Below are 27,822 nucleotides of genomic sequence, written 5' to 3' on the forward strand. Positions count from 1 at the left end.
CGCCTGGGCCCGGTGCCAGCGCGCCGGGGCTGGAACACAATGTCCCGAGCGGGCGGGCGGGCGGGCGAGCGGGGAGCGAGAACAGCCTGACTCAGCAGCTGGGTAAGTGGGTGTGCTCGCTCACCAGATCAACCGCTCTTGCAGCTTGCGGTCAGCTACGACCCGACTCTCGGAGGCTCCCCGGAGCGGGAGGGGCTCGCACACCGCCCGCTGCTCGGCTCCTGCCCTTGCCTGCGCGCGGGACCTCCACGTGGCCGCTTTGAGTATCCCTTCTCTGCCTCTCACCCCTCCTCCAAAGTGTTTCATAGCCCCCCCACTCCTAACTCCCCGCCTGGGCCGAGCAGGCTCTGCCCACCTGGGAGGGGCACTGTCCTCACCCCACCCTACAGGTGTGGCCGGGCATACAGCTGCTGTGTACTTGTTCCATTTCCCCCAAAACCCACTACTCTGAGTGGCCTCTGGAGGTCTTGGTGTGTGTGTGTGTGTTTGTGTGTGTGTGTGTGTTGGGGGGGAAGCGGAGATGGAGCTAACGCTTATTGCAGTCGATGCAGAAATTTGTTCTAGAGCTGGAGAGCAGAGGAAGAGGATGATGGCAGAAATGGGATATAGAGCAAGATCTCCCCATCTCTGTCCTCAGCTGACCCACAGTGAAGTCTCTTCCTGTCCCCTCCCCTAAAAACCACTAGGCCCCTGAAGATTTCCTCAGAGGGAGGGAGAAGCAGGTGGGGAGGTGCTTTGAAGCCTGAGACCCTGCTTTTCTGCCCTATCCACCCTCCCACCCAAAGCCACAACAAAGACCCACGAATCCTGCCATCCAACCACAAAGCTTCTCCTTCCTCCTCTGCTCCTGCTGTCCCCTGTGGTCTGGTGGGGCCATTGTGAGGATGACAGACCCAGGGCAGGAGCTCAGATGGCAGTCCAATGCAGGACTCTTCCTAGGGGGTGGAACTTGTCCCAAGCCCCAGCCTCCTGGGGTGTCTGCAAGGTGCCCAGGGGACAGGCTGTGCCTGGAGTGTGCCAGGGCAGGCAGGGAGGGGCTCCGTCCTCTGCAGAGTTCCAGGAAAGGCCCTGGCAGTCAGCACAGGTCTGGGCTCCAGGGCCTTCAAGGGTGGGGCTGGGGGAGGGACCCCAGGCTGGTGAAGTGCCTCACCTGGGCCTCAGGCCTTGGGCCCATCTGATGGCATCTCTGGCACTCTCTGCAGCCAAAGGTGAGGAGATGGATGCCAACACAGGCCTGGGCCATGGACCACCTTCCCACACATGTAGGAATACTTCCCACACATGGCTCACCCAGCCAGTGCTCACCCAATCCCCAGTCAGGAGGTAGTGTCATTGTCATTGACTCCCACCTTCTTGCTGATGTATGAAATCTGCCCATAATATCTAAGGTCAGTGATTATGCTAACGCTGTCTGCACACCTACAGTAACAGGGTCTCTCCCACAAGGCAGTCCAGTGCCCTTGTGGACTTCTCCTTTCTCTGAATCCAGTCACCTATAGGACAGCTGCTCTCACATGGCCTAGAAGTGACTGAATTCATCCTCATGTCCCTCATGCCAGCTCCTCCGGATTGCCCAACATGACCCTTCCATACCCCAAACTCACCATAAAGGTGGATTCATTTTTAACTATTTCCTCCTTCACCATCCTACATCTGGTCCATTACCAGATTCTCCTTGTTGCTTTACTACAAGATATATTATTGTTTTCCTCATTCATCGTTTCCTCGCCAGCCCCACAGATTGCACCTTTGGCCCAAATTCCCCAGCTGTTGCCACACTGTTCTTTCTGACTCAGGTTTTTCCTTCCTCCTACATATTCCGCTGGAATAACCTTTCTCAAACATCATTTATTGTGTAGGTTATCACTTCACACTCCTCAATCAAGCTCACTGGGTACACTAGCTGCTAACCTGTGTGTTCCACATGAAGGCACCCGGATTAATTCACAGACCGGGACCACAGAGCACGCCTAGGGCTGGGTGCATACCAGGAAGGCAGCACATGTTCCGTAAGTGACAGATGCATTTGGTGGAACTCCTTTCTCTTCCTTCCAGATCTGTCTCCCAACTTGGTCTCATTCCCATCAAGCTTATTGGCTTCCTGAGGCTCACTCAGTGGACTTCTTGTTTTGAGGGGCCACTAGTTTTCATTTCCCAAAATCTCACAGAGGGGTGGAGAAAGGAGAAGCTGACATCCAAGTTAACAGCAGGAGGTTTGTGTCAAATACTAATTGTGAAGTCCTTGAAGGAAGGGTGGAATGAGTACAGCTGCCTCCTGGGAGCCTTTGCCCCAGTAAGAAAACCACTGAGGGGGTAGGAGGCAGAAAGGAGAGTGAGCGCAACCAGTGGCTTTGGAGGTTACAGAGGGATCCACTGGCCATCCAGTCTGCCGAGCTCTGGGTCCTGGTCTGATGCCCTTAGATTGTTCTTTTTCTTGGCACCACATCACACAGACACAGACACACACACCACCGGTGATCCTGGCCCCATCACCACCGCATAATCCAGCTCAGAATCCATCTCCTGCAGGAAGGCTCTGATAATCTCCACCTCACTTTGATCATTTGCCATCGACTTCCTTTTGAGCCTTATGGCCGCCTTCAAAATTTTTTTTTTTCTAAATTGCATTGTCTGGTAGTATTTTCAACTCCTTAGACTGATTATAAACTCCATCTCGGAGGCAGTGGCTTTATTTTCTATTTACAATCATCAGTTTATTTTGAAAAGGAAACGTAAGATAGGGCACTGGGACACTGGAATCCACAGACCTGGGTGTGGACGCCGGTTCCAAGATTTAGCTGTTGGCTCTTGGGGAAGTCTCTTAACCTCTCGAGTCAGTTTCTCCATCGGCAGAAGGCGCTAGTGATACTGTGCAGAGCGCAGGGCAAAGACTCCAGTGCATACAAAGTGCCAAGAACGCGCCTGTTGCACAGTGAGCAGACAATAGCTTGTCTTTCTTCCCGGCGCGGGTGGCGCCTTCCCTGAATTGGGGGGCGGGGGGGGGAAGCACCTCCCATACAGGGGCGCTTTTAAGCAGGAAAAGGGACACTCAGTCATTCACCGGTTCCACACACGTAAGCCGGGACGCGTGGCCACCCTACCACAACTCACAGCGACGGCGAGGGCTGGGCTCGGATCGTGCGCCCGGGCGCACCAGCATCTCAGCACGTCGCGGGGCACGGCCCAAGCTCAGGGAACGATCATTGAATGAACCAACGAACGGAGCGCTCCTTCCCCGGGCTTCCTAGAGCATCTGCGAGAGAGGACGAGCAGATTAAAAAGCCCGCCCCCGCCGCCTCCCCACCCCCACCCGGGTCCCAAAGCCGGCGGCAACCTCCTTTCTCGAAGGTCTCGTCTCCAGCCCGCGCCCCCGCCCCCGGTCGCCGTGGAAACGGTGACGTGCACGCGAGGGGCGTGACCTCTCGCCATCCTCTCGGGGAGTCCCGGGCCCCTGCTCGTCCCTACCCGGCGGGAGGACGAAGTTGGGGTTCTCGGCCCCGCCAGCTCCCTGCCGGGCTCGGCGCCGTCTACGCCCACCCGGGCCCCGCGTGGCTCGCCCGGGCGCGCGCACCCTCCGCGCACCGGTGGGCAGGCGGGGTCGGGAGCGTCTCGCCCTGGAAGCCCGCTTCACCCCTGCGCCCCGGACGGTCGGGCCGGAGGACCCCGAGCGCCCGGCCCAGCGCCCGGCCGGGCCCGCCCCTTCCCCGACGGCGCGCGGGCCGCTCCGCGCCCTGGGGGGTGGGCGGGGAGAGAGGGACCCCGGGGCGCCTGGCGCCCCGGCGCGCGGAACAGAAGGAGTTAAACAAGGTGCCGGCGCCGGGCGCGGCGGGAATGGGGGAGGGGAGCGAAGGGAAAGTGAGAGCGGGGGCGGGGTGGGGGAGCGGGAGCGAAAGAACATCCTGTGCCCGCCGCCGGATGCGCGCGGGGGGGAGGGAGTCCGGGGAGGGCGGGCGGGCGAGATGGGGGGAGGCCCGGGGTGGGGAAAGGCGCGGCCTCCGCCCGCCCCCTCCGCGGCCGCCGGGCTCTCCTCTGGGGGCGCGCTCCCCGGGCCTTCGCCGCGGCGCTTCTGGCCGTCCCCGTGCCTTCGCGGGGTAACGAGCTACGACACGCCCCGCAGTCGCGTCCCGGGGCCGGGGTGGACGCCGCTAGGGAGGAGACGGTCTTGGGGAGTGTGGGGTCTCCGGCGGGACCCCAGGCTTCCACCCCTCGGCGCCTGGCGTTCCGCGGAGGAAGCTCGCACGTGTTGAGCGTCCCCGCCGAGTCCCCACACACACTTTCTCACTCAGTCGCGACCGCGGCTCTTCCCGCCTGTAGGTAGGTATTAAGGGTCGGGTGTCTGGAGAAGGAAACAGACAGGGATTATGGAATTTGCCCCGGCGGGTCGGACTCGTGCGGCTTCTTCCTTTAGGTACAGAGCAGGCTAACGATCCTCTAGCTTCCCCTAAGCGACGCGCGCCGGCCGGGGTCACCCTCGGCAGTGGCCTGTAGGGCCCAGGAGGCCCCCCACGGTGCTTGAGCCTTAGCTCTAACTAGGCTGAAGACTGATTGCTAGAGCTCTGGTAAAGAGAATAGGGGGCGGTCTTAGAATTTCATTAGCTAGAGGATGGTTTTTAGAAACAAAGTACCTCACGAAAATGGGGGAGAGGCCGGGTGGGTAGGGCTCCTGACTGTGGTATTTGTGGGGCCCACAAAGAGGGCTCCCAAGTTGCTCAGGGCAGTCAGATACTTAGAGGAATTGTGATGGATTTGCCTGAAGATGGGGGGGAGGTGTAGAGAGTAAGTGGAAAGGGGGGAGATGAATAATGTGCCTTTCAGGCCTCATTGAGACACTCAACCTGTGTGCTCACCCCCTTCCACATGAGGCATGAGGCCTCCTCTTGGGAAGAAGAGAACCCAACTTTGGAGGCTATCATTTCCACTGCTAGGATGGGGAGGTGAGATCAGATCTTTTCCTTCTCCTCCCTTTTCTTTTTCTCCCAGCAGTATCTCCACACCCCCTGGCCTCACAGAACAGCGGGGCTGGAAGCCCCAAGCCAGGCTCAGCTTCCAAGGCAGCACTGAGAGAAATTGCAGATTTCACCTGACTTTGAGCTCCTGGGCTGCACCAGGGGTTGAAGGAGGTGGGGCAACAGGAAAAGAGCATCCCCTGTCCACTCACAGCCTTCAACCCCAGGTTGAGGGTGTCACTCCTAAGTGGTCCTTCTCTTCCTTTCTTCACTTCCACCTCTCTTCGAGGGCCAGTCCTAATACTCTACTAAGTCCCAAGGTGTGTAACTCCTTGGACCTCCTTCAATGAGGGATGAATAGAAACCCTCAGAAGACTCCCCACTGCTATGGGACCACCCATCATGTCCCATGAATTCTGGGCAGGAAATAGATGTCTTATGGGGACTGTTTTAGGCTCCAAGGCTCCCCCGGTGAATCTGAGGCTGTAATTTTCAGAACAAGATCCGGGCCCTTCTCTGTTTTAGGACTCAGAGCTACGGGCCTTTCCAGCCCCTGGAGTGATTCTGCAATCAATCCTCACATGGTTCTTTAAAGCCCTCCAAAAGAGAGTTCTTTCTTGGCTTTAACCTAACTCCTTCTTGCTACACTTAAATGTCATTTCTTGTTTCCCTCCTCAAATGATTCAGAGGGATTAGAGGCATTCTTCCCCAGTGTGACATTTTCACCAGTCCACAGCACAACGAAAAGGAAAACATTAAGACAGAGGAATGTCTATTGTTGTCCTTTCTCGGGAATGACTGTTTTTGGTTCAGTTGTTCTTGAGAATTAAAACCCACTTGCTTTTATGAAATGATGGCGATAATAGATGATAGATAATAGATAATGGAATGTTCTTAGGGAACATAACTGCAACTCTCCGTGGAAACTTGGCTTTGTTTACTTTTTTCCTGTCAAATTAGACCTGGACCACGGGCTAGAGACAAAGCTGAGATTCTAGACACACAGATGGCCCCGGGTTTCTGTCTGGCCCTCACCAAGACAAAAAGGATACCAGCTGCCCTGTATCTGCTTTCTCCGCTGCGGTTACCAACTTTTTGCCTCGAAGGCTGATGCTCCCATCATGTTAGGTGCGTTTAGTTTAGTGGAGTGAGGCTGTAGCCCGACTGCCAGGTTCAAAATCAGTTCAGTCATAGACTCAGTTCTGTGATCTTTACACCTCATTTTCCTCACCTTTAAAATGGGAATAATACCACCTTGGGGATGCTTGTGAGTATTAAGTGCTCAGAACAGTGCCCAGTACATGGAGCCCCCCGATGCTGACTATAATAGAATTACTACTACAAGCAGGTTTCATCTGGACCAACATGGCTGGGGTGTGGGGGGGTCCTATCATATTTAGGACCCTCATGGTTTAGGGGCACAGACCCACCCAAAATTAATCCTGGAGTTTTAGAATGGTAAATCTGGATCCCCTCTGGTTACAAATGCAGAACTGGAGACCCAGGCAAGGGCAGATCCCTTACTCCACCAGTGACTCACTGTTTAATGGGCCTGGGGCCTTTGTATCCGGATTCTCATTGTTCTGCCCTGGATGAATGACAGAACATGACTTGAGTACCTACTAAGTGCAGGACTTTGTGCTGGATGTTGCAGATGCAAATACACTTGCTCTCAGAACTTTTGGTCAGTCAGGTAAATATCTGTCATAGGGGAACTTGCGTAAGATAATGGATTTACCTCACGACTGCAACACTTTACAAGGAACTTCTCTCCATTTCATTCTCCCATGGAAGGGGAGGCTGAGCGGAAACACCGTAGGCCTAGCAATGGATCTATGGTCAAGAGATCAAGGTTGGGAAGGAAGTGAGGGAACAGAGCTGCCACTGTTCACACCCCAGACACCCTCCCAGGAACCTCTAAAAGGCCCAGTCCCGAAATGTGGCCTCTGCTGCCCTCTAATGGAGAAAGGCAGCCCTGGAGCCCCCACTAACCTGGTATCCCTAAAAGAAAAGGGAGAGAGGGCCTTCCTGCCTGCCCTTTGACTTTGTATTCCCCTAGAATCCTGAGCTTCGTTTCCTGCAGTCTCTGAAGCTGAACCTTCTGTTCTCTGAGGAGCCCTGACTGCCCCAATTCCCGACCACCCCCCTCCATCTACTATTTCCCCAGTTTCCTTTGTTGCCTGGGTTCCGATTCTGGTGCCCGGGTGCCTGGCCCTAACAGGGTTCTGGTTCCGGAAGGCCCCTGCCAGGTGCCTCGGGCCTCGCTCCCACCCAGGCACAAGGTGGCACTGAAGACATGGGCGTGAACGTCCCCCAGTGTGTGAAGCAACTGGACATCCGCAAAACTATAGTGAGCCTGGCCACGGGCGCTGGGGCCATCTATCTACTCTACAAGGCCATCAGGGCTGGTATAAGATGCCAGCCGCCCCTCTGCACCAACTCGCCCATCTGCATCGCCCGTGAGTGTCCGGGCCCTAGGGAGAGGGCTCTGTCCCAGGAGGTACCCGCTTCTGAGTCATCCAGTGTGGGAGGGCCCAAAGGTGATCCTCTTCCTCTTTTCTCTTCTCCGTCTTCCTTAAACCCACCCTGCAAACCCACTCTTCAGTTCCCCAGAGAAGTCGTTGCTGGAGATGTGAGCTCAGGATCCCTGGGTAGTGGATAACACTCAGGTGGATGCTCAGAGCTCATCTGACAGGTCTTCAAATTCTGCATTCACGCTAGCTCCCAGGATGGCACTGCTTGGAAATAGCATTAGTGGTTCCCCCCAAGGGAAAATGGGGGGACATGCATGCCCAGAGCTTTCACTAGTCCATATGGCACATTTATGCAAAGTAGAATATGTTACCCTTGTGCAAAATTTTTATTGCTATCTGTTGGAATCTCATTGCCATAAACCAGTTATGATGAAATATGACATATTACAGTCATATGCCAGAAATATGTTGTAGTAAATGTTTATAGTATGTACAGTACAACATTAGTTGTGGTGTCCTTGTATGGTGCACACTCTGTTCTACTGTATATGGTGGTCCTGCCTACAGCAAGACTTCTCAGAAAAGGCAACTCAGGCTTGTCCCTAGGTCCCTCTCCCCAGTTTCCCAGCCCTATTCTTTTATCACTTCTGAGTCCACATCCTGAGCTTGCCCGGGGTGGTTGTCTAGGCCTGGCGATCGAGCGGGAGCGACATGGGCGGGACTCAGGTGAGATCCGGAGGCTCCTCAACTCTTTGGAGTGCAAACAGGACGAGTTCGCCAAGAGCATGATCCTGCACAGTATCACCCGCTGTGTGTACTTGCTGGAGGCAGAGGTGAGGGAAGGGAAGCAGGAGGTCCTCTCCACCCCCCAGCCAGCTTAGCCTCTAGGGGCTATCCCTGACCTCTGCCCTCTTGCCTGGCCAGACCGTGTCCTGCGACCTGTCTCTCTGGCTGATGGTGGGGAGGGGCCGTCAGGGGCCTTGGTGACGTAGGGGGGCAGTGGACCCTGGACACCCGCTTCTTCTGCCTCTTTCGTCTCTCTTGGCACACTCTAGGCCTCTGCTTGTTCTACTGATGACATCAGGTTGGTGGGCGAAATGCTGGATGACAGGGACAACAGTGTCAAAATCCAAGCTCTGAACACACTTAAAGCTTTCTCTGGCATCCGAAAATTCAGGCTCAAAATCCAGGTGAGCCGAGGGGCACGCGGGTTGTCTGTAGTCCAAGGGTTCTTTAATAGGCTTAGTTGCTCATGTTCCTGAAATTTGCAACCCAGAAATGGTCTTCCTTGGGCGTAAGTGGGCAAATGGTGCCATATTCCCAGTGAGGTCATAAAAGTCTTTAAATTTCAGGCTGAAACTGAAGTAGGGTACTAGGGATAAATCTGATTACTCCTAGAAAGCCCCCTAAGGTTCTTTGACACCAACTAACTCTCTGACAGCAACTGGGTATCCTGCAGTTCAATTAATGCTGAGACTCTCTAACTGGAATTAGCACAGACCCCACAGGAAAAGGACTCAGTCCCACAGGACTGCCCCCCATTTCACATGCCAGTCACAAGTCTCAGTACTTCTGACCAACCAGCTGTAAAGTTCCCACAATGCTCTCCTCAGGTTTGATATTCCCTAAGAACAACTTCCAGAACTCAGGAAAACACTTGTGTTTGCCAGTTTATTATAAAGCATATAACCTAGGAGCAGCCAAATGGAATAAGAGGTGTTTAGGGCAAGGTATGGGAGAAGGTGTGCAGAACCTCCATGCCCTCTCTGGCTTTGTCACCTCCTTGCAACTATAGGTGTTTGCCAACCCACAAGTTCTCCAAACTGTCATTTAGGAGTTTCTGTGGAGGTTTTATTATGTAGACATAATTGATTATTCTTTGACCAATGGTGATTGATTGGAGCTCAATCTCCAGCTCCTCTCTTTTCCCCAGATTTCAAGGGTAGCACGGAAAGATCCATCCCTCTAATCATGATGTGGCCTTTTCTGGTCACCAAGCCTCATCCTGAAGTTATCTGGGGGCTCCATGAGTCACCTTATTAACATAAAGTCAGGAGTGATAATAAGGGTTTTGTTATAAATAACAAGAGACACTCCTGTCAGGAAATTCCAAGGATTTCAGGAGCTCTGTACCTGGAACCAGGGACAACACCAAATATTATGCGATAATATTTATTATCGCATCATACTCCCCATGCTGTGTTGTTATAGCTGGTGAGTGGGCTATTCTTGATTATGAGGAAACAGAAGCCAGCAAATGTCTGTTCTCCCAACTTGCTCCTATTAGGCCCCCAGGCTTACCTGTTTGCATACACATCTTATTTTTTTTTTAATTTAGCATGATATCTTTTTAATTTTTTTAAATTTATATATATTTTACATCTATTTTTTTTTTTTTACAATGTTTGCTTTCTTTTCTCAGGTGTAGTACCCATAGAATTTCTACCACTAATTCACCTGTGCACCATCACCATAGTCCCTTGGGCACTTCCCTCCCTCGTTTTGATCCTTCTCCCTCCTCCTCCCCTGCAGAATTTCTCTGATTTATAGCTGTCTATTTTTGTTTTGTTTTGTTATGTTCTTTATTGTTATTACTTTCCCCCTAATTCCTTATTTGGGTCCCCTATATTCCTCCTGTAAGTGAAACCATCTGCTATTTTTCTTTTTCCTTCTGGCTTATTTCACTGAGCATAATCCCTTCTAGCTCCATCCATGGTTGCTGCAAATGGCATGAGTTTATCTTTTTGATTGCTGAGTAGTATTCCATTGTATATATACACCACATCTTCTTGATCAAATCATCTATTTTTGGGCATTTAGGTTGTTTGCAAGTCTTACCTATTATAAATAGTGCTGCAGTAAACGTAGGGGTATAGATATTCTTTTGAATTAGTGTTTTTGTGTTCTTTGGGTATATCCCTAGGAGTGGAATTGCTGGGTCATATTTTTTAGTGGTCTGAGGATCCTCCATACAGCTTTCCATAGCGGTTGGACCAGTTTTTCACCACATCCTCACCAACATGTACTGTTGCTAGTTTTTTTCATATGTGCCATTCTTAGAGGTGTAAGGTGATACCGCATTGTGGTTTTGATTTGCATTTCCCTGATTATAAGTGATGTTGAACATTTTTTCATGTGCCTGTTGGCCATTTGTGTTTCCTCTTGGAGAACCACACACATCTTGACCTGCTTTCCTGCTGGTACCATGAAAAAAAATGGCTTTCTTCCTGCTTGTGGTTAATGTCAGTCTAAGTCCTGGATCCCATCCCCTTCCTGAGGGCCTCTCTCCTTGACTAGCCTTTCTGTCTAAGATGACCTCCCTATTCAGTACACTCCCCATTCCCTTGTACTTAAAAAGCAAAACAAACAAACAAAAAAATCCTCTTCTTGGACCTCCAATTCTTCCTTTAGCAAATGGTCAATTTATTCCTAATTATAAATAAATATTAAAAATTACAAACATTGTAAATGTGTACAGTAGAATGAACAAATAAACAAAACACCCACAACCAGAATCCAGGTTAAGAAATATTACTCAGCAGTCAAAAAAGATAAACACAGGCAGTTTGCAGCAACATGGATGGAGCTAGAAGGGATCATGCTCAGCGAAGTAAGTCAGAAAGAAAAAGAAAAACACCGGATGGTCTCACTTATAGCAGAAATTTAGAAAACCTAAATAAGAGACCAGGAAAAAGACTAATCAATACAAAGTAAAAATCAAAATCAACAAGCAACTACAAACCAGAGACACACTACGGGATTGGGGGGAAGGGGTGGGGAAAGGAAGGACTAGAGTCAAAATAAGGGGGGGTGCAATTGTATGGGGAATATAACCAAAATGAAAATTCATACATTGTGCAAAGACGAAAAAAGATGTAAGAATTATATAAAATAAAATATTTAGGGCCTCCCCGGTGGCACAGCGGTTGAGCGCTGGGTTGCGAAGCTGCCCGCAGCCTCTGCAGTGCCGGTTCGATCCCCAGCTGCTCCCCAGCCTCCGGAGGAGGGTCCCACATGGCGCGCAGACCTCTCCTGCTCCCAGCTGCTCCCCTCAGCAGTGTACTTCGGTCCTTCTGCCTGCTCTGCTCCCCGCTCTGGCTCTGGTGAATTCTCTCACCCTCCCGCGCTTCTGACTGTACCCAGTGCTTGAATAAATGAATGAATGAATGAATGAATGAATGAATGAATAAATCTTTAAAAAATTAAAAAAAAATTTAAATAAAAAAAGAAATAAAACACGACCAATACCGCCAGAGGCAATCATTTTTCTGCATTTGTTCATCAATGCCTTCATTTTCTTTGCCTGTATCTGTACATGTCTTAACAGGGAAAGAAAGGCCATAAATGAATAGGTAAAATATAGTTTGGAATGTTTGTAGTTTTATGTATGGTATTATGTGGTTACTAGTCAGTTTGCCTTTAACCCTCAACTTCGCCTATAGAATATGGTTAACTCTGTTTCCTCTTTTTCATTAATGTATGGCATTCCAGTTTGTGAATATTATACAATTTTATTTATCCATTTACCCATGGGGAGGCATTTGTACTCTTTCTAGTTCCTATATTGTGCCATGAGCTTTTTGCATACATTTCTCTTGTGGACATGGGAGAGCTTCTCCAGGTTGTGTATGTAGGAATAAAACGTCTTGGTTAACAGGGATGCTTTACTTTTCAAGAAGGGTTGTATCAATTTATAAGCCTCTCACCAAAATAGCGTGCATTTTCCTGTTGCCTTATTACCTCCTCAACACTTTGTGTTTTTCACACTTATATTTTTTTGCATCAAAATTTTCTGGGGGGGCCTCCCTGGTGGCACAAGGGGCTAAGCACCCCACTATGAAGCAATCTACAGCCTCTGCAGCACGAGTTCAATACCCAGCCGGCCAGGGAGCAACCCACATGGCACAGCAGACCTCTCCTGTCGTGTCCACTGCTCCCCTCAGCAGTGTATTTCAGTCAGTCTACCTGTTCTGTTCCCCACTCTGTCTCTGGTGAACCCCCTCGCCGCCCCCCCCTGCACCTCTGGCCTATACCCCAGCTCTTGTAAGCATAAATAAATAAATCTTTAAAAAAAAAAATTCCTAGGGGAGGGCCTCCCTGGTGGCCGAGGGGTTAAGTCTCAGCGCTATCACTCTGAGGCCCACCATGACGGCCTGAGTTCAATCCCTGGCCAGGGAGATACCCACATGGCGCAGCAGACCTCTCCTGTCTTGCCTGCTGCCCCCCTCAGCAGTGTATTTCAGTCGATCTGCCTGTTCTGTTCCCCGCTCTGTCTCTGGTGAATCCTTTCACCCCCCACAATTCTGGCCTGTTCTTGTATGCATAAATAAATAAATCTTTTTAAAAAATAGAGATTTCAGGGCTCTGCACCCACAGTCCAGTTCAGCAGGGGGAATTAGTTTTTCATAGGTCCCCAGGAAATTCCAAAGCAGGTGACATGGGCATCACTGTTCCCTCTTTCCCAATGTCTATATCCTGAGGACCTGACCCTGTTCTCTTATTATATGAAAGCAGTCACTCCCTGACCTGGTTTCCATCTATATGTGCTCTCATGGTCTCCGTCCCTGACCTTAGACTCATGCCCAGCAGTTCCATCTGAACTGTGTAGAGGCTCTCTAACCCAGCATGTGCAAAAAAAATGGAGCTTCCCCCCTTTCCCTAAGTTGGACCACTTTCTCCAGCGGGATCTAGTCCCATCACCCCTCTGTTTGGTTGTCCTCCAGGCTCTAAGCATAAAGTGTATGACCAGTTCCACCTCTTGGCCCAGACCCAGCCATTTACATCCTTTGTGTCATGTTCTCTCATTTCCTGGCCCTTGTACCTGCTGTCCCCTCTGCCTGAAACCTTGCCCCAGACTTGCTAACTCCTAGCTGTTCTTTAGGTCTTAGTAAACAGAGACAAGAGGAGCAGGGTTTAATGGAAATGCTGTTGTACTCACTCCAGGATTCCTGCCTCCTCTTATGTGTCTCAAAAAGCTATAGCTTGTGAGGTTTATCTATCTTTAGTAATATCTCTCTGTCTAAGCATCTTGTGTTCAGAAGCCAAGATCCTTTTAGTCATTAAAAAATGTATATGAGTACCTGCTTTGTGCATGGGAGATAGCAGTGAACAGAACAGGAAAGATCCTTGTCCAAGAGGAATTTATATTCTAACAAGGTGAGGCAGGAAATTTACAAATTAGTAAAATCTTTAGTGTGTGCCATGTGACAAGTGCTATGGAGAAAAATAAGGACGGGTCAAAGAGGGCCTTCCCTGGTGGCACAGGCGGTTGAACACTGTGCTGTGAAGCTGTCTGCAGCCTCAGTAGTGCCGGTTCGATCCCGGCCGGCCGGCGAGAATCCCATGGTGAAGCAGACCTCTCCTGTCTCGCCCACTGCTCCCCTCAGCAGTGTATTTCGTCAATGTGCCTGTTCTGTTCCCTGTTCTGGCTCTGGTGAATTCTCTCACCCTCCCGCGCTTCTGACTATACCCAGTGTTTGTATAAATAAATAAATAAATCTTTTTAAAAAAAATGGTAAATTGGACTCTGAAAATTCAAAACACTTGCTTTGTGAAAACCCCTGTTAAGAGGATGAAAGGCCAGACTGTGAGAAAATATTTGCAAACCTCATATCTGGCAAAGGACTTATGTTGAGATTAAATAAGGAATTCTCAAAGCTCAATGTTTAAAACAATGATCCAATTAGAATATGGGCAAAAGGAATGAAGAAATATTTCACTGAAGGGGACTTACAGATTGCCAACAGCACATGAAAAAGCTGTCTAAACTCACTAGCCATCAGGGAAATGCAAATTAAGACCATAATGAAATGATCTACACTAAATGATCTAAACTAAAATTAACAGTGATACCAAATGCTGGTAAAGATATAGAGAAACTAGATTTCTCATATGTTGCTGATAAGAATGTGAAATGGAAAATAGTTTGGCAGTTTTTAAAAAACTAGCCAGGCCGACCCTGGTGGCTCAAGGGGTTAAGACACAGCACTGCGAAGCTCTCCACAGCAACTGTAGCACAAGTTCGATCCCCTGCCAGGGAGCGACCCACATGGCACAGCAGACCTCTCCTGTCTCGCCCGCTGCTCCCCTCAGCACTTCATTTCAGTCGATCTGCCTGTTCTGTTCCCCACTCTATCTCTGGCGAATCCTCTCACCCCCCACGCCTCTGGTCTGTACTCCAGCTCTTGTATGCATAAATAAATCTTTAAAGAAAAAAACTAGCTATAGGTTTACCATACAAACCAGCAATCACATTCCTGGACATTTGTCCTAGAGAAATGAAAACTTCATCTACATAAGAACCTATACACAATTGCTCATAGCAGCTTTATAATAGCCCAAAACTGGAAACCAAAATGTCTCTCATTAGATGAACATTTAAGTGAACTGTGGTACCCCCCACCATGGAATACTACTCAGTAATAAACAAAGAATGAAATATTGATATGCACAATAATTTTGGATGAATCTCAAGGACACAGACGGTATGGTTCCATTCTCCAAGTGACAAATTCTAGAGCTGGAAAGCATATTAATGGGGGCCAGTAGTTAGGGCTGGTCTTGCTGAAGAGGGGTATGTGTAACTATGAAGGAGTCCATGAGGGAGACGTTTGTAGAATCTACCCTCATGGTAAGATGACACAGAACTATATATACATTGTACCCATATGAGAGATCTAGTTTCTCTATATCTTTACCAGCATTTGGTATCACTGCTAATTTTAGTTTAGATGAGATTATTCTGATGGAATAATCTGTTATAGTAGTGGTGGTTACAGAATCTACCCTCGTGGTAAGATGACACAGAACTATATACACATTGTACCTACCCATATCAGTTTCCTAGTTTTGATTGTTTTTTAAGATTTATTTATTTATTTATACAAGAACTGGGGTACAGGCCAGAGGTGCGGGTGAGTGAGAGGATTCAATAGAGATGGAGTGGGGAGCAGAACAGACAGACGACCAAAAACACTGCTGAGGGGAACAGCAGGCGAGAAAGGAGAGGTCTGCTGCGCCATGTGGGTATCTCCCTGGCCGGCTGGGAATGGAACCCGCGCTGCAGAGGCTGCAGACATCTTCACAGCGCTGAGCTCAACCCCCTACACCACCAGGGAGGCCCTTTTTGTAACCACTGGGTGAATAGCTCACTGCCTCTCTGTACTATTTTTGCAACTTTCTGTGAATTTATAATTATTTAGAATTAAAACTGTTTAAAGTAACAAAATGTGTTCCATATGACAGAGTGATGGAGAAAAATAAAGATGCAGGGTAAAGAAGGCTGGGGTGGGAGTGGTGGTGTAGTCTTAAAGGAGGGTGGTCATGGACGGCCTCACTGAGGCGCCATTAAAGCAGACTTGGAGGTAAGAGAGTGGGCTATGAATATCTGGAGGGAAAGTATTCAAAGCAGAGGGAACAGATCGTAAAAACCCTAAGATAGGTGTGCCCCTAGCAAGTTCAAGAAACAGTTACGAGGCCATTGTGATGAGAACCATGGGAGCAAAGCAGAATAGGTGAAGTCAGAAATAACAAGGGTAGGTGGGTGTAGGGGCAGGAAGGCACAGTCAGGATCTCTATGAACCAATGCAGACGGGTAAAAGAGAGTCCTGGAGCCCTCGGAGGCTTTTTCAGGCTTTTATTGGGATTTTACCAAGTACACATCAGGCAGGGGTGCCGGTGCGGGAGGTGAGTGGGGGGCTTGGAGGAGGGAAGTGGCAGGAGGCTGGCAGGCCTCCCAGCCCCCGGCAAATCTTCACTCTTTCTGGGCTCTCTGGCGTTCTCTCATGGTCTCTGCTGGTTCTGTTCCCATCTCTTGCTTGTTCTCCTTCTGCTCTTTCTGTTCCTCTGGCGTCCTGGCCTTATATGCCCAGTCTCTTGGCTCAGGTGCGCCCACCTATGCATGCCCACACCCTACTCCAAATACCCGCTGTCAGGCATGCATTTGATCTAATGGTGAGAGGGCAGAAAAGCCTGACACTTTTTGCTTACCCTACAGTGGGAAAGCAGATCCATCAGACCTTTTAAGCCACTGTAAGGATTTCAGTCTACCCGAAGTGAACTAGGGACTCTGGAGCAGAGGAGTGACACGTCTGACAATTCATCTGTTCTGCAAATAGGGAACGGGGGCAGGGACATAAACAGGGAGACAGGAGATTACAAAAATCCAGGTGAGAGATGATGGTGGTTTGGAATAGGGTGGTAGAAATTGATAGAAGTAAGGGTGATGAGAAGTGCGTTGATTGTTGATAGATTTTGAAGGCAGGGCCAACAGGGATCAGAAAAAGCATATGTGGGAAAGAAAGTCTCGGAGGACTGCGGATGTTCGGCTTGAGTGACAGGAAGGCTGAAACAGGGAGGGCTGTGGAGTAAGCAGGTTTGGGGAGCAGAGCATGTTAACTCTGAGGGGTCTGTTTGGCCTCCATTTCCACTGTGGAATATGAGACTGGAATATGAGAGTGGAGTTCAGGGAGAGGTCTGGACTGAGACAGACATTGGATAGTCATCAGTATATAGATCTTGTGTTACACTGTGAGTCTAGGCAGTGTCACCAAATAGTGATGAAATTAGAGGAGAGGAGCCTGGGCAAAAGAACAAGGAAAGAAGGGCCTCCCTGGTGGTGCAAGGGGTTAAACACAGCACTATGAAGCTATCTGCATCCTCTGCAGCTCGAGTTCGATCCCCAGCTGGCCAGGGAGCTACCCGCATGGCTCTCCAGACCTCTCCTGTCTCGCCCACTGCTCCCCTCAGCAGTGTATTTGTCAGTCTTCCTGTTCTGTTCCCCACTCCGTCTCTGGTGAATCCTCTCAACCCCCTGCATCTCTGGCCTGTACCCCAGTTCTTGTATGCATAAATAAATAAATCTTTAAAAAAAAAAAGAAAAGAAAAAAGAATTTCAAGGAAGTAGGAGTGGACAACTAGGTCAAATAATGTTTACAGTTCAAATAAGAGGAAATTGCCTTTTGGGTTTGACCAGGTCATCATCATTGCAGAAGCTGGGATTGTGTTGGGGATCACCATATGGAAGCAGATTCTCCTTTTCTCCCCCACCAGGAGCACAGCATCAAGGTGCTGGAACTGGTCTCCACCATCTGGGACTCAGAGCTGCACGTCGCAGGCCTCAGACTCCTCAACAGCCTCCCACTGCCTGATTATGTGCATCCACAGCTGCGGCGGGTGATGCCTGCCTTGATGGAGATCCTGCAGTCAGACTATATCCTGGCGCAGGTGCTATATCCTGGCACAGGGGCCTGAGGACCACGGCCCAGACCCTGCCTCCTGACCAGCCGTGGTGCGGGACTTAGAGGGAGAAGCAGCGACTTGTGTCTTCCCTGCTTGGGCCTAGACTCATCTGCCTTCTTATGTTTTACTCTTTTCTTTATTCAGTGACAAAAGTTAATGTAGGTATTTTAATATTAGGCAAAATTACTTATTATTACTTATTATGCTGTTTTCTTTACTCAGGTGCAAGCTATACGACTGCTGAGCTACCTGGCACAGAAACAGGACCTTCTCTATGATATTCTCAACTGCCAGGTGAGAAAGGGACTGGAAAGGGGCTGATGGATGCCAGCCGGGGAAGAAAGAATCATGAATTCTCCAGACCGACTTAGCCTTAATGATAGCAACTTGTTCCTCTTCCTGATTCTACATGAGATACATTGAAAACCATCTCCTCTTCTGTTCTCTGCTTAGAATGAGGATCTATTTTGTTGGGAGGAGAATCTTTTGAGGGATTTTATGAACTCTGAGAGGAACACAGGTGACAAAAATTAATGTATTTTATTATTAGAGAAAATTACTTATAACAAAACCTATTATTTGAAGTCGATAGGATCACTACATAATAATTACTGGATCAGATAAAGCAACTGTAAACATAGGCACCTACTAGCATAATCTCAAAATATATATGGCAGAACTTGATGGACTTAGAAGGAAAACAATTGTTTTTTCTGTTTTTATTAAGGTATAATTGGCAGATAAACTTGTTAGATATTAAAGTGTGAGATATTAAAATGTACATTGTGGTGATTTGACATACATATACATCTAAAAGGATTTCCATGATCTATTTACTTTACCCATCTGTCACCTCACATACTTACTGTTTTTATGAGAACATTTAAGTTCTACTGTCTTCATAAATTGAAAAAATTTTTGAAAGATTTATTTATGCACACAAGAGCTGGGGTGCAGGCCAGGGGTTGCGGGGGGTGAGAGGATTCACCAGAGACAGAGAGGGGAGCAGAACAGATAAATCCACAGAAATACACTGCTGAGGGGAGCAGCAGGTGAGTGAGGAGAGGTCTGCTGCACCATGTGGGTAGCTCCCTGGCCGGTGATTGAACTTGTGCTGCAGTGGCTGCCAATAACTTCATTGTGCTGAGACTTAACCCCTTGTACCACCAGGCCCGCTTTGTAAATTTTAATTATATAACACATTGTTATCAACTATAGTTCCCATGTTTTACATTACATCTTCAAATTTCACACTGTTCATCTTATAGCTGAACATCTGTATCCTTTTACCAGCTTCTCTATTTGCCCATCCCATACCCCAACCCTGCCAACATTCTGGTGCTCTCTATGAGTTTGACTTTTTTTTTTTTTTTTAAAGATTTTTATTTATTTATTTATACAAGCACTGGGTACAGTCAGAAGCGCTGGAGGGTGAGAGAATTCACCAGAGCCAGAGCGGGGAGCAGAACAGGCAGAAGGACCGAGGTACACTGCTGAGGGGAGCAGTGGGCGGCAGGAGAGGTCTGCGCGCCACGTGGGACCCTCCTCCGGTAGCCGGGGAGCAGCTGGAAATCCAACCGGCGCTGCAGAGGCTGCGGGCAGCTAGCGCTCAACCGCTGTGCCACCGGGGAGGCCCGAGTTTGACTTTTTTTTTAAGAGTCCACATATAACTGATACATACAGTATTTGTCATTCTCTGTCTGTCTTATTTCACTAAGCATAATGCCCTCAAAATCTGTTAATGTGATCACAAATGGCCAGATTTCCTTTTTCTCATGAACGAATAAGGAAAAATCGACATCTATCATCACAGTGGAAAATTTGTAAGATTTTATCTACCCTTTCAGCAATTAATGATAAAAACCTAAAACTTGAAAGGGAATATTAGCTATAAATAACAAATAAACCTGAAACATTAGATATATCTCAAACACTTTACAACTAGTAAATGCACTTTTCTCTCAAGCACACAAAATATTTGTAAAAATCACAAGGCCTCCCTAGTGGCATAGAGGTTAAGGACACAGCACTGTCAAGCTATTGGCAGCCACTACAGCTGGAGTTCGATCCCCAGCCAGCCAGGGAACTAAACCACATGGCGCAGCAGACCTCTCCCGCCTAGCCTGCTGCTCCCCTGAGCAGTGTATTTCAGTGGATTTACCTGTTCTGCTCCCCACTCTATCTGGTTAATCCTCTTGGCCCCTGCACCTCTGGCTTACACCCCCTTCTTGTATGCATAAATAAACAAATCTTTAAAAAAAAATCAGCCACATACTAGCTCTTAAAGTTTGTCTCAATAAACTTCCTAGGATCAATATTGTAATCATATCACTAATGCTTATGATTACAGTTCAGTTGTGTTAGAGAATGATAGTGACAATAAAACTGCACATTTCCTGGACAGTTGGATCTAAAACTTAGATCTATTGGGAAATTGATGCCATTGGAAGATGGAAGAACTTTTAACTTGGATTTCTCCTGCCTTCTCTCCATTCCCATCATAGGTGCATGACAACTTTCTGAACCTGTTCCAGGCTACACAGTCAGGGAGTTTGCTGTTCGAGGCACTGGTGTTTGCTGAGCGGCTGAGTGAGGGCCGGAATTCACCTCATTACCGTGCCGTGAAATGGCATTACAATGAACAGTCTCTGCATGAAGCTCTCTTTGGAGATGAGTCACGACTGGCAGACCGGCTGCTCGCCTTGGTTATCCACCCTGAGGAGGAGGTTCAGATCCAGGCGTGCAAGGTCATAGTCAGCCTGCAGTGTCCTCCAGATGTGGGATGCCGGCCTTCTTCCTGCCAGCCTAGTCATTCCTACTTTAATAATGGGGAATAAAATTAAGGAGAGCCAATAAATGAGTATGGGAGAGAAACTTCAGGGGTAGTGTCTGTCCAAGACTTTCCAAAGCTGAATATAAATGTCATCCAGCATTACCCCTTTCCAGATCATGGCAAAGCATAGGCGTACCACCCCAAATCCACCCCCACTTCCCTGTTTAGGAGACAGACTCGCTTCTCTTGCTGCTTTTCAAGTTTTGATATGTAGCTGATGCTTTCAGAAAGTTTCAAGGAGAAGGCAGATTTATTTATTTATTTATTTATTTATTTATTTATTTATTTATTTTTCTTTTCTTTGTTTTTTTTTTTTTTAATAGAGGCATGTTTTATTTATTTGCTTGTTTGTTTGTTTATACATGCACTGGGTACAGTCAGAAGCGCGGGAGGGTGAGAGAATTCACCAGAGCCAGAGCGGGGAGCAGCAGAGCCAGAGTGGGGAGCAGAACAGACAGAAGGACCAAAGTACACTGCTGAGGGGAGCCGTGGGCGGCAGGAGAAGTCTGCGTGCCATGTGGGACCCTCCTCTGGTGGCCGGGGAGCAGCCAGGGATCGAACCGGCGCCACAGAGGCCGCCGGCAGCTTCGCAACCCAGCGCTCAACCGCTGCGCCACCGGGGAGGCCCTCTTTGTTTTTTTTTTAAGATTTATTTATTTATTTATACAAGCACTGGGTACAGTCAGACGCGCGGGAGGGTGAGAGAATTCACCAGAGCCAGAGCAGGGAGCAGAACAGGCAGAAGAACTGAAGTATACTGCTGAGGGGAGCAGTGGGCACAGCAGGAGAGGTCTGCACGCCATGTGGGACTCTCGCCTGGCCGCCGGGGATCGAACCGGCACTGCAGAGGCTGCGGGCAGCTTCGCAACCCAGCGCTCAACCGCTGTGCCACTGGGGAGGCCCGGCAGATATATTTTTTAAAAGATTTATTTATTTATGTATACAAGAACTGAGGTACAGGCTAGAGGTGTGGGGCGGGGGTGAGAGGATTCACCAGAGACCGAGTGGGGAGCAGAACAGGCAGATTGACTGAAATACACTGCTCAGGAGAGGTCTGCTGCACCATGTGGGTAGCCCCCTGGCTGGGGATTGAACCTGTGCTGCAGCGGCTGCAGACAGCTTCATACGTTTTCTCTTAATCCCTTACACCACCAGGGAGGCCCAAGGAGAAGGCAGATTTGAGGACTGCTGTCAAGGTAATCAACTGGAAAAGTATAACATTGGATTGGCCAGGACAGACTAGGCTATGCCCCAGTAACAGACAACGTCCAAATCTCAGCAGCTTAAAAATGATGATGATTTCTTATTCACACTATATACTCATCTCAGGGGCAGACATCTGTACCACTTTATCTTCTCTCAGGCATCCATGCTGAGGGCTCTTCAGTATGTTTCTACGGCTGCTAGAGAAGGAAAAGGGTACGTGGCAGTGATGATTGGCTCTTAAAAGTTCTACCAGAAACGATGCCTACCACTTTCACTTCATGTCACAGGCCTACATGAGCAGGGAATATGTGTCCAAGAAAAAACTGAAAATATTTGGTGATAGCACTAATGATAGAATGTTCAGGAATGTTAGGGAAGAGTGTGAGTTCTAGAATCAAACTGCTAGGCTCAATCTTGGGAAAGCCATTTACCTTCTTTGAAACTCAGTTCCCTCAGCTGTCAAATGTATAATGGCATTTATTTTATGAAGCTGTTGAGAAGATGATATGGGGATGATAGGAGGTAATGGATTTAAGATATGGTGCTCTGCATGCAGAAGATGTTGGTCAAAGACTGGTTTGGAGGAGCTATGAAGTCATCACTGAGAAAACGAAAGGTCAGCACTGGAAAGGTCTTTGGAAAGTAGTGAGTCCACTGTTTCTCCAGCCTTCAGGTTACAGGCACAGGGGGTCCTGGAGCCCTTGATAAAGGAGCTGAAATGCCACTGGAACTTAGCTTTAGAAACCAGACTGACTGTGTGTGGAATATAAAACCAAAACCTTGAAGTCTCCAGAAACAAGAAGACTGCCAAACCAAATATGGCCATTTACTTTCAGATTTTCCCATTCATTCATTGTGTTATCTGTGCACCCTTGCCATAGCAAGGTAATAGTTGGTGATTTTTTTTTTCTAGTTATGAGAAAGCTAAAATTGGAGTTATTCATAGTCTGCTACTACTTGATTTAGGAAAGAGGCTATGTTGGCCCTGCTATTGAACACCAGTGTTCTTTTCAGAGGTAGGACTTAAATACCATCATCTAGATGAACGCCAATCTTAGCATTTTGCTGAAGGGGAGACAAAAGCAAAGGAAAGGTGACTTGTTCAAGGTCACATGAGCTGCTCTGGGGCAAATATAGGATTAGAACCTCCTAGTGTTGGGAGTTTTGCTCTCATATTCCTTGACCTGAGCCCCATGAGAGTAGATGGTAGAGTCTAAACCAGAATCTGGGGCAGATGAGAAATATTCAAGGGTTCTGGACTAAATCACTTGGGGGATTTTATCCCTACTGAATCTCTCACCCAGGTCCTCGCCATTGGTTGGGGATCTGGTTGCAGGTGTAGGGTTGTCGATGAAGATGGGCTGATCAGAGTGAGTGAACTCCTAAGGGCTTATCTTTGTCACCAAGCTTGACTTGTCATCTCTGATTGCAGAGCCACTACCAGTTCTGAATCATCAACCCTGTCTCTTGATTCTGCTACTTGAGTACACCGCAATCACCCCCAAATTTGTCAAATCCACATCATCCTATTTACTCCTCAACCCAGCCTCATGTTCCTGTGTCATCAGCTAGGTATTGGGCATCATCTTTAACTTCTCCTCCCCATCATATCTGACCAGTTATTTCAAACATCATATATTCACCCTCTTCTCTGATTTCTACTGCTACTACCATTTTAGGAGTTTGGGGTAGACTTTTCACTATTTCTGTCTCCATCCTCTCCAGCCCTACACGCTCCAGGCTAATCTTATAACCCCACATTACATTATCTCAAAAACCTTCAGGGGTTCCCCACTGCCATACTGAAAACATTTTCTAGTCCCAAAGCTGTCAGATGATCTGGCAAGTATAAATGGACTTACAGCAAAAGTAGGTTGAGTTTTGCCCTTAAAGACATGGTCATTGGACTTCCCCTAGCCCCCATGGTTGTACTAAATGAATTATCTTTACATAAGAACCTTCCCAATCTGATTGTCTTACTTCCAGTAGGCTGCCATGTCAAATTTCTTCTCTAGCTAAGCTGAAACGAACTAGTTACCATTGACTAAGCCTACCACATTCGTCTTGCCTCCAAGTTTTTTTTTTTTTTTAAGATTTATTTATTTATGTAAGAACTGGGGTACAGGCCAGAGGCGCAGGATGGTGAGAGGATTCACCAGAAAAATAGCCAGGAGCAGAACGGGCAGACAGACTGAAATACACTGCTGAGGGGAGCAGCAGGCGAGGCAGGAGAGGTCTGCCGCACCATGTGGGCAGCTCCCTGGCTGGCCAGGAATCGAACCCTCGTGGTGGAGGCTACGGACAGCTTCACGGCACAGCGCTCAACCCGCTGTGTCACCAGGGAGTCTCCAAGTTCTTGATATAATGTTCCTCCTGCCCGCTGTGCCGTCTCCTTTGCATTGGGCTATGTCCAATGGTGTCATCAAAGTTGAAATATATCCTTCTGCAACCTACAACTTTCAGTCATACCATGCTTTGATGCTTTCTGCAACCCTTCTCATTTGAACCTCTCATTTGGCATTGGTAAATTAAAGCTTGGATCCTATAAACTCTGTTCTTTTTTGCAGTAGATTATAGCTGGCTGCTTATAAAAGCCTTGAAGGAAGAGCCTACTCTGAGCAGGTACATGATAACAATTGCCTGATAGCATTGAAAGGAGAGTTGACAGTGGGGTGGGCAGAGGAGATGTATTGGTGATTTGTTGCTGTGTAACAAATTATGACAAAACTTAGTATATCAATCTGGGTCCAATCAAGAGGAAAAACCACATTGTAATTTGAACAGAGAAATTTTAATATGCTTAATTGTTGCAGTGTGGATTGGTGTAACACAGAATTGGTTGGTAAGGAGTAGAACTCTAAAGAATACATAAATAGCAAAATTAGGAGCAGCCTCTTAACTGAGGGCTGAGGCTGAGATAGAGTATCCAAGGAAGAGATTCCCACCCACCTTCAAGTCTGAAATCCGTATCTTGTTGAGAAAGCAGTCGTCAGATGTCAAAAAAGTCACTGTGTTTTCATGCCACTGGGACTTGCCAGAAATCTGCCTTCCAGGATGCCAGAGAAAGCTCTTCAATGGAAGAGGTGCCAAACCAAACCAAAGTCACTCCACTGTAGCACCGCCTGCATGTACTGCAGGAGTCTGGTGCTGGACAGCCTGTGAGCACTGCAGGAGGAGAAGCCTGCACAGCAGCTGCCGGTGCAGGAGAAGCTGCAAAGGCTGCAGGAGGCAGAGAAATCTTGCTTAAATTACTGTCCAAGGGCAACAGTGCCAGGAGAAGCTGCTAGCCATGGGGCATTTCTGGCCACTTCAGGAACTGGTTGCTGGTGAGAATATTTGCCCTGCAGGAGCTGCCATGGTGAGCACACTAGAACCAGAAAGCAAAAACCATTTTTTTCTGCAATGTGTCTTCAGCTCTCTCCCTCTTAGCAGGAGAAAACATCAATTAGCATATGTTACCTGATCTCACAGGCTTTCAGGAGCTTCTTGGCTGGTGGTTCTGATTCAGTCAAGTTGTGACTGCTGTCAAGGTTTTGGCCAGGGATGTAAGTATCGATTGGGGCTGGAGGAGCCCCTTCTAAGATGGCTCACTTGTGTGGCTGGAAAGTTTGGTACTGGCTTGGTACGTCTGGGCATCTCCAAAGACATGCTTGAGAGTCCTCATGACACAGCAGGAGCGAATCGTCCCAGAGATGACAGAGCAAAAGCTGCAAAGCCTTTCTAACCTGAGTAAGGAATTCGTTATTACTTCTATCACAGTCTGTTCCTAAATGACTGTGTGGAAACGAATCACTAGGCCCTGTCAACATTCAAGGGAAGGAGAATTAGTCTCCTAATTAGTCTCCTAAGAAGAGTGACAGGGCCTCCCTGGTGGCGCAGGCGGTTGAGCGCTGCATTGTGAGGCTGTCTGCAGCCTCTGCAGCGTGGGTTCAATCCTGGCTGGCCAGCAAAAATCCCACATGGTGAAGCAGACCTCTCCTGTCTCACCCGCTGCTCTCTTCAGCAGTGTATTTCATCAGTCTGTCTGTTCTATTCCCCACTCTGTCTCTGGTGAACCCTCTCACCCTCCCGCACATCTAGACTGTACCCCGGTTCTTGTATAAAAATAAATAAATCTTTTTAAAAAAAAAGAGTGACAAAGAATTTGTGAACATTTAAAAACCATAGTCTTCAATCAACAAGGACAAATACAACACTTACTGTTTGCTCAGCAGCTGGATGCATCTGCCTCCCCTCTAGAGAGGGGCCCTGCCAAGGAGAAGAGAAAGCTCACAACCAAGAGTTGCCACCTTGTCCCTTCCCTTGGTCTCCCTTGGTTAGCTTATTTCTTTAACTGCAGATTTCTTTTACCTTCTGGCAATTATATTTTCCAAGAAAACATCTCTTTCCATCTTCTTAATTGATTCTAAGAAGGCTTAATGGAAAAGGAGGTGCTTGAGTAGGATTTCAGCGAAGAGAGAGAGGAAAGAACTTCCATGGTGACAAATGACTTGGACTTTAGCAAAGGGAAACCAGAGTTTCCCTCTGAGGGGATTAGGTAGGGGGAGGGGTGCCAGTAGATGGTATTTGGCAAGTCAGGCTGCCAATTACTCTTATAACTGATTTCCTGCAGATGTGTGGGTAAACAACACTGAGGGAACTCCAGGTTCCTCCAGCTGGCTTTCAACCAGACCCCAAGACAATGTTCCCAAGCACATGGCGCTGGAGTCCCTGGATTTGTCTTAAGAGCTTCTCTCTAAAGCATCAACTATTCTGAGTTGTTGAAAGCAGTAAGAAATTCCAGAGTTGCTCTTATGAACTAAGAAACAGAAAAGGGCCCTCCCTGGTGGCACGTGGGTTAAAGACATAACACCATCCAGCTATTGCCAGCCGCACCAGCATAAGTTCAAGCCCCAGCCAGGGGGCTACCCACATGGCACAGCAGACCTGTTCTGTCTCACCCACTGCTCCCCTCAGCAGTGTATTTCAGTAGATCCATCTATTCTGTTCCCCACTCTGTCTCTGGTGAGTCCCCTCACCCCCTGCACCTCTGGTCTATACCCCAGTTCTTCTATGCATAAATAAATCTTTTAAAAAAAAGAAAAAAAGAAACAGAAAAGAAAGAGAGTAAAGAGGGACTTACTCTTTATGGAACAGGAATTCTTTGATCATCAACAAACACAACTTTTTTTTTAAATTTATGCATAGAAGAACTGGGGTACAGGCCAGAGGTGTAGGAGGTGAGAGGGTTCACCAGAGACAGAGTGGGGAGCAGAACAGGCAGAGTGACTGAAATACACTGAGAGGTCTGTTGTGCCATGTGGGTAGGTCCCTGGCCAGCCGGGGATCGAACTTGTGCTTCAGAGGCTGCAGACAGCTTCATAGTGCTGTGCTTAACCCCGTGCGCCATCAGGGAGGCCCCACACCTTTTTATATATCTCCAATAATAATAGATGGCTAGTACGGTAAGCAGTCATCTGAAATGACTCTTAAGATTCCCATTTCCGAAATATGTCCGTCCTGTGTAATCTGTCCCATTGAATGTGAGGTAGAGCTAGTGACTTTCCGTTAACTAACAGAGTATTATAAAGTGAAGTAATGTTACTTTTCAAGATTAGATTACAGAAGATCAGGACTTCCAGCTTGCTCTCAGTCTGTCTTACCCTTGCCCTTGCTCTTGCTGATAAGCCAGGTGTTCCGACCTTCCCACAGTCCTACTTGGCAAAGAACTGGGGAGGAGTTAGGCCAACTGCCTGTGAAGAACAGAAACTGCCAGCCCCCTCCTGAGTAAGCTTGAAGTAGATCCACCCCCACTGAAGCCTGAGGATGGCCATAGCCACAGAAGACACCTTGAGTGCAGCCTTGTGAGAGACCCAGAGTCAGAGGACCCTGCTAGGCTGTGACTGGATTCTTTTTTTTTTTTTATGGGACCCTCGCCAGCGGCCGGGGAACGAACCGGTGCTGCAGAGGCTGCGGGCAGCCTTGCAGCCCAGCACTCAACCGCTGTGCTACCAGGGGAGGCCTAGGGAAGTCTGATTTTTTTATTTTAAAATACAATTATGCGTGGAAGAACTGGGGTACAGGTCAGAAGTGTGTGTGTGTGTAGGGGAAGGGTATGACAGGGTTCACCAGAGACACAGTGGGG

At 48.2% G+C, this 27,822-nt stretch overlaps 1 protein-coding gene and 1 long non-coding RNA gene across 3 annotated transcripts; one reads left to right on the forward strand and one right to left on the reverse strand.

Moving 5' to 3' along the window:
• Window positions 1–1,283: 1,283 nt before the first annotated feature.
• LOC119252382 (uncharacterized) lies at window positions 1,284–7,093 on the reverse strand. Its single transcript, XR_008553203.1, has 4 exons — window positions 6,939–7,093; window positions 6,685–6,779; window positions 3,112–3,253; window positions 1,284–2,922 (listed from the first exon to the last, which is right to left on the reverse strand). It is a non-coding gene; the product is annotated as an uncharacterized LOC119252382 (long non-coding RNA).
• On the forward strand, window positions 4,326–20,534 carry ARMC12 (armadillo repeat containing 12). Of its 2 annotated transcripts, none has more exons than XM_037519579.2 (6): window positions 4,326–7,486; window positions 8,108–8,253; window positions 8,476–8,610; window positions 17,471–17,644; window positions 17,882–17,953; window positions 20,164–20,534. In XM_037519579.2, exons 1-6 carry the CDS (start codon window positions 7,243–7,245, stop codon window positions 20,494–20,496), a joined length of 1,104 nt encoding a protein of 367 aa, XP_037375476.1. In that variant the 5' UTR covers window positions 4,326–7,242; the 3' UTR covers window positions 20,497–20,534. The 2 variants fall into 2 exon arrangements, with proteins under 2 accessions (XP_037375476.1, XP_037375477.1); XM_037519580.2 differs by having other exon boundaries at window positions 4,328–7,405.
• Window positions 20,535–27,822: the final 7,288 nt, after the last annotated feature.

The sequence above is a fragment of the Talpa occidentalis genome, unplaced genomic scaffold (genome assembly GCF_014898055.3).
Source record: "Talpa occidentalis isolate TD23 unplaced genomic scaffold, MPIMG_talOcc4v2.1 talOcc4.2, whole genome shotgun sequence".
Classification (NCBI taxonomy): Eukaryota; Metazoa; Chordata; class Mammalia; order Eulipotyphla; family Talpidae; genus Talpa; species Talpa occidentalis.

What these genes read in the sequence shown, in the direction of transcription:
- ARMC12 (XM_037519579.2), top strand. Translation starts at nt 7,243, where the DNA reads ATGGGCGTGAACGTCCCCCAGTGTGTGAAGCAACTGGACATCCGCAAA. An exon ending in CAGTGTGGGAGGGCCCAAAG is followed by an intron (nt 7,487 to 8,107) that starts GTGATCCTCTTC and finishes GTGGTTGTCTAG; the next exon opens with GCCTGGCGATCGAGCGGGAG. An exon ending in AATTCAGGCTCAAAATCCAG is followed by an intron (nt 8,611 to 17,470) that starts GTGAGCCGAGGG and finishes CTCCCCCACCAG; the next exon opens with GAGCACAGCATCAAGGTGCT.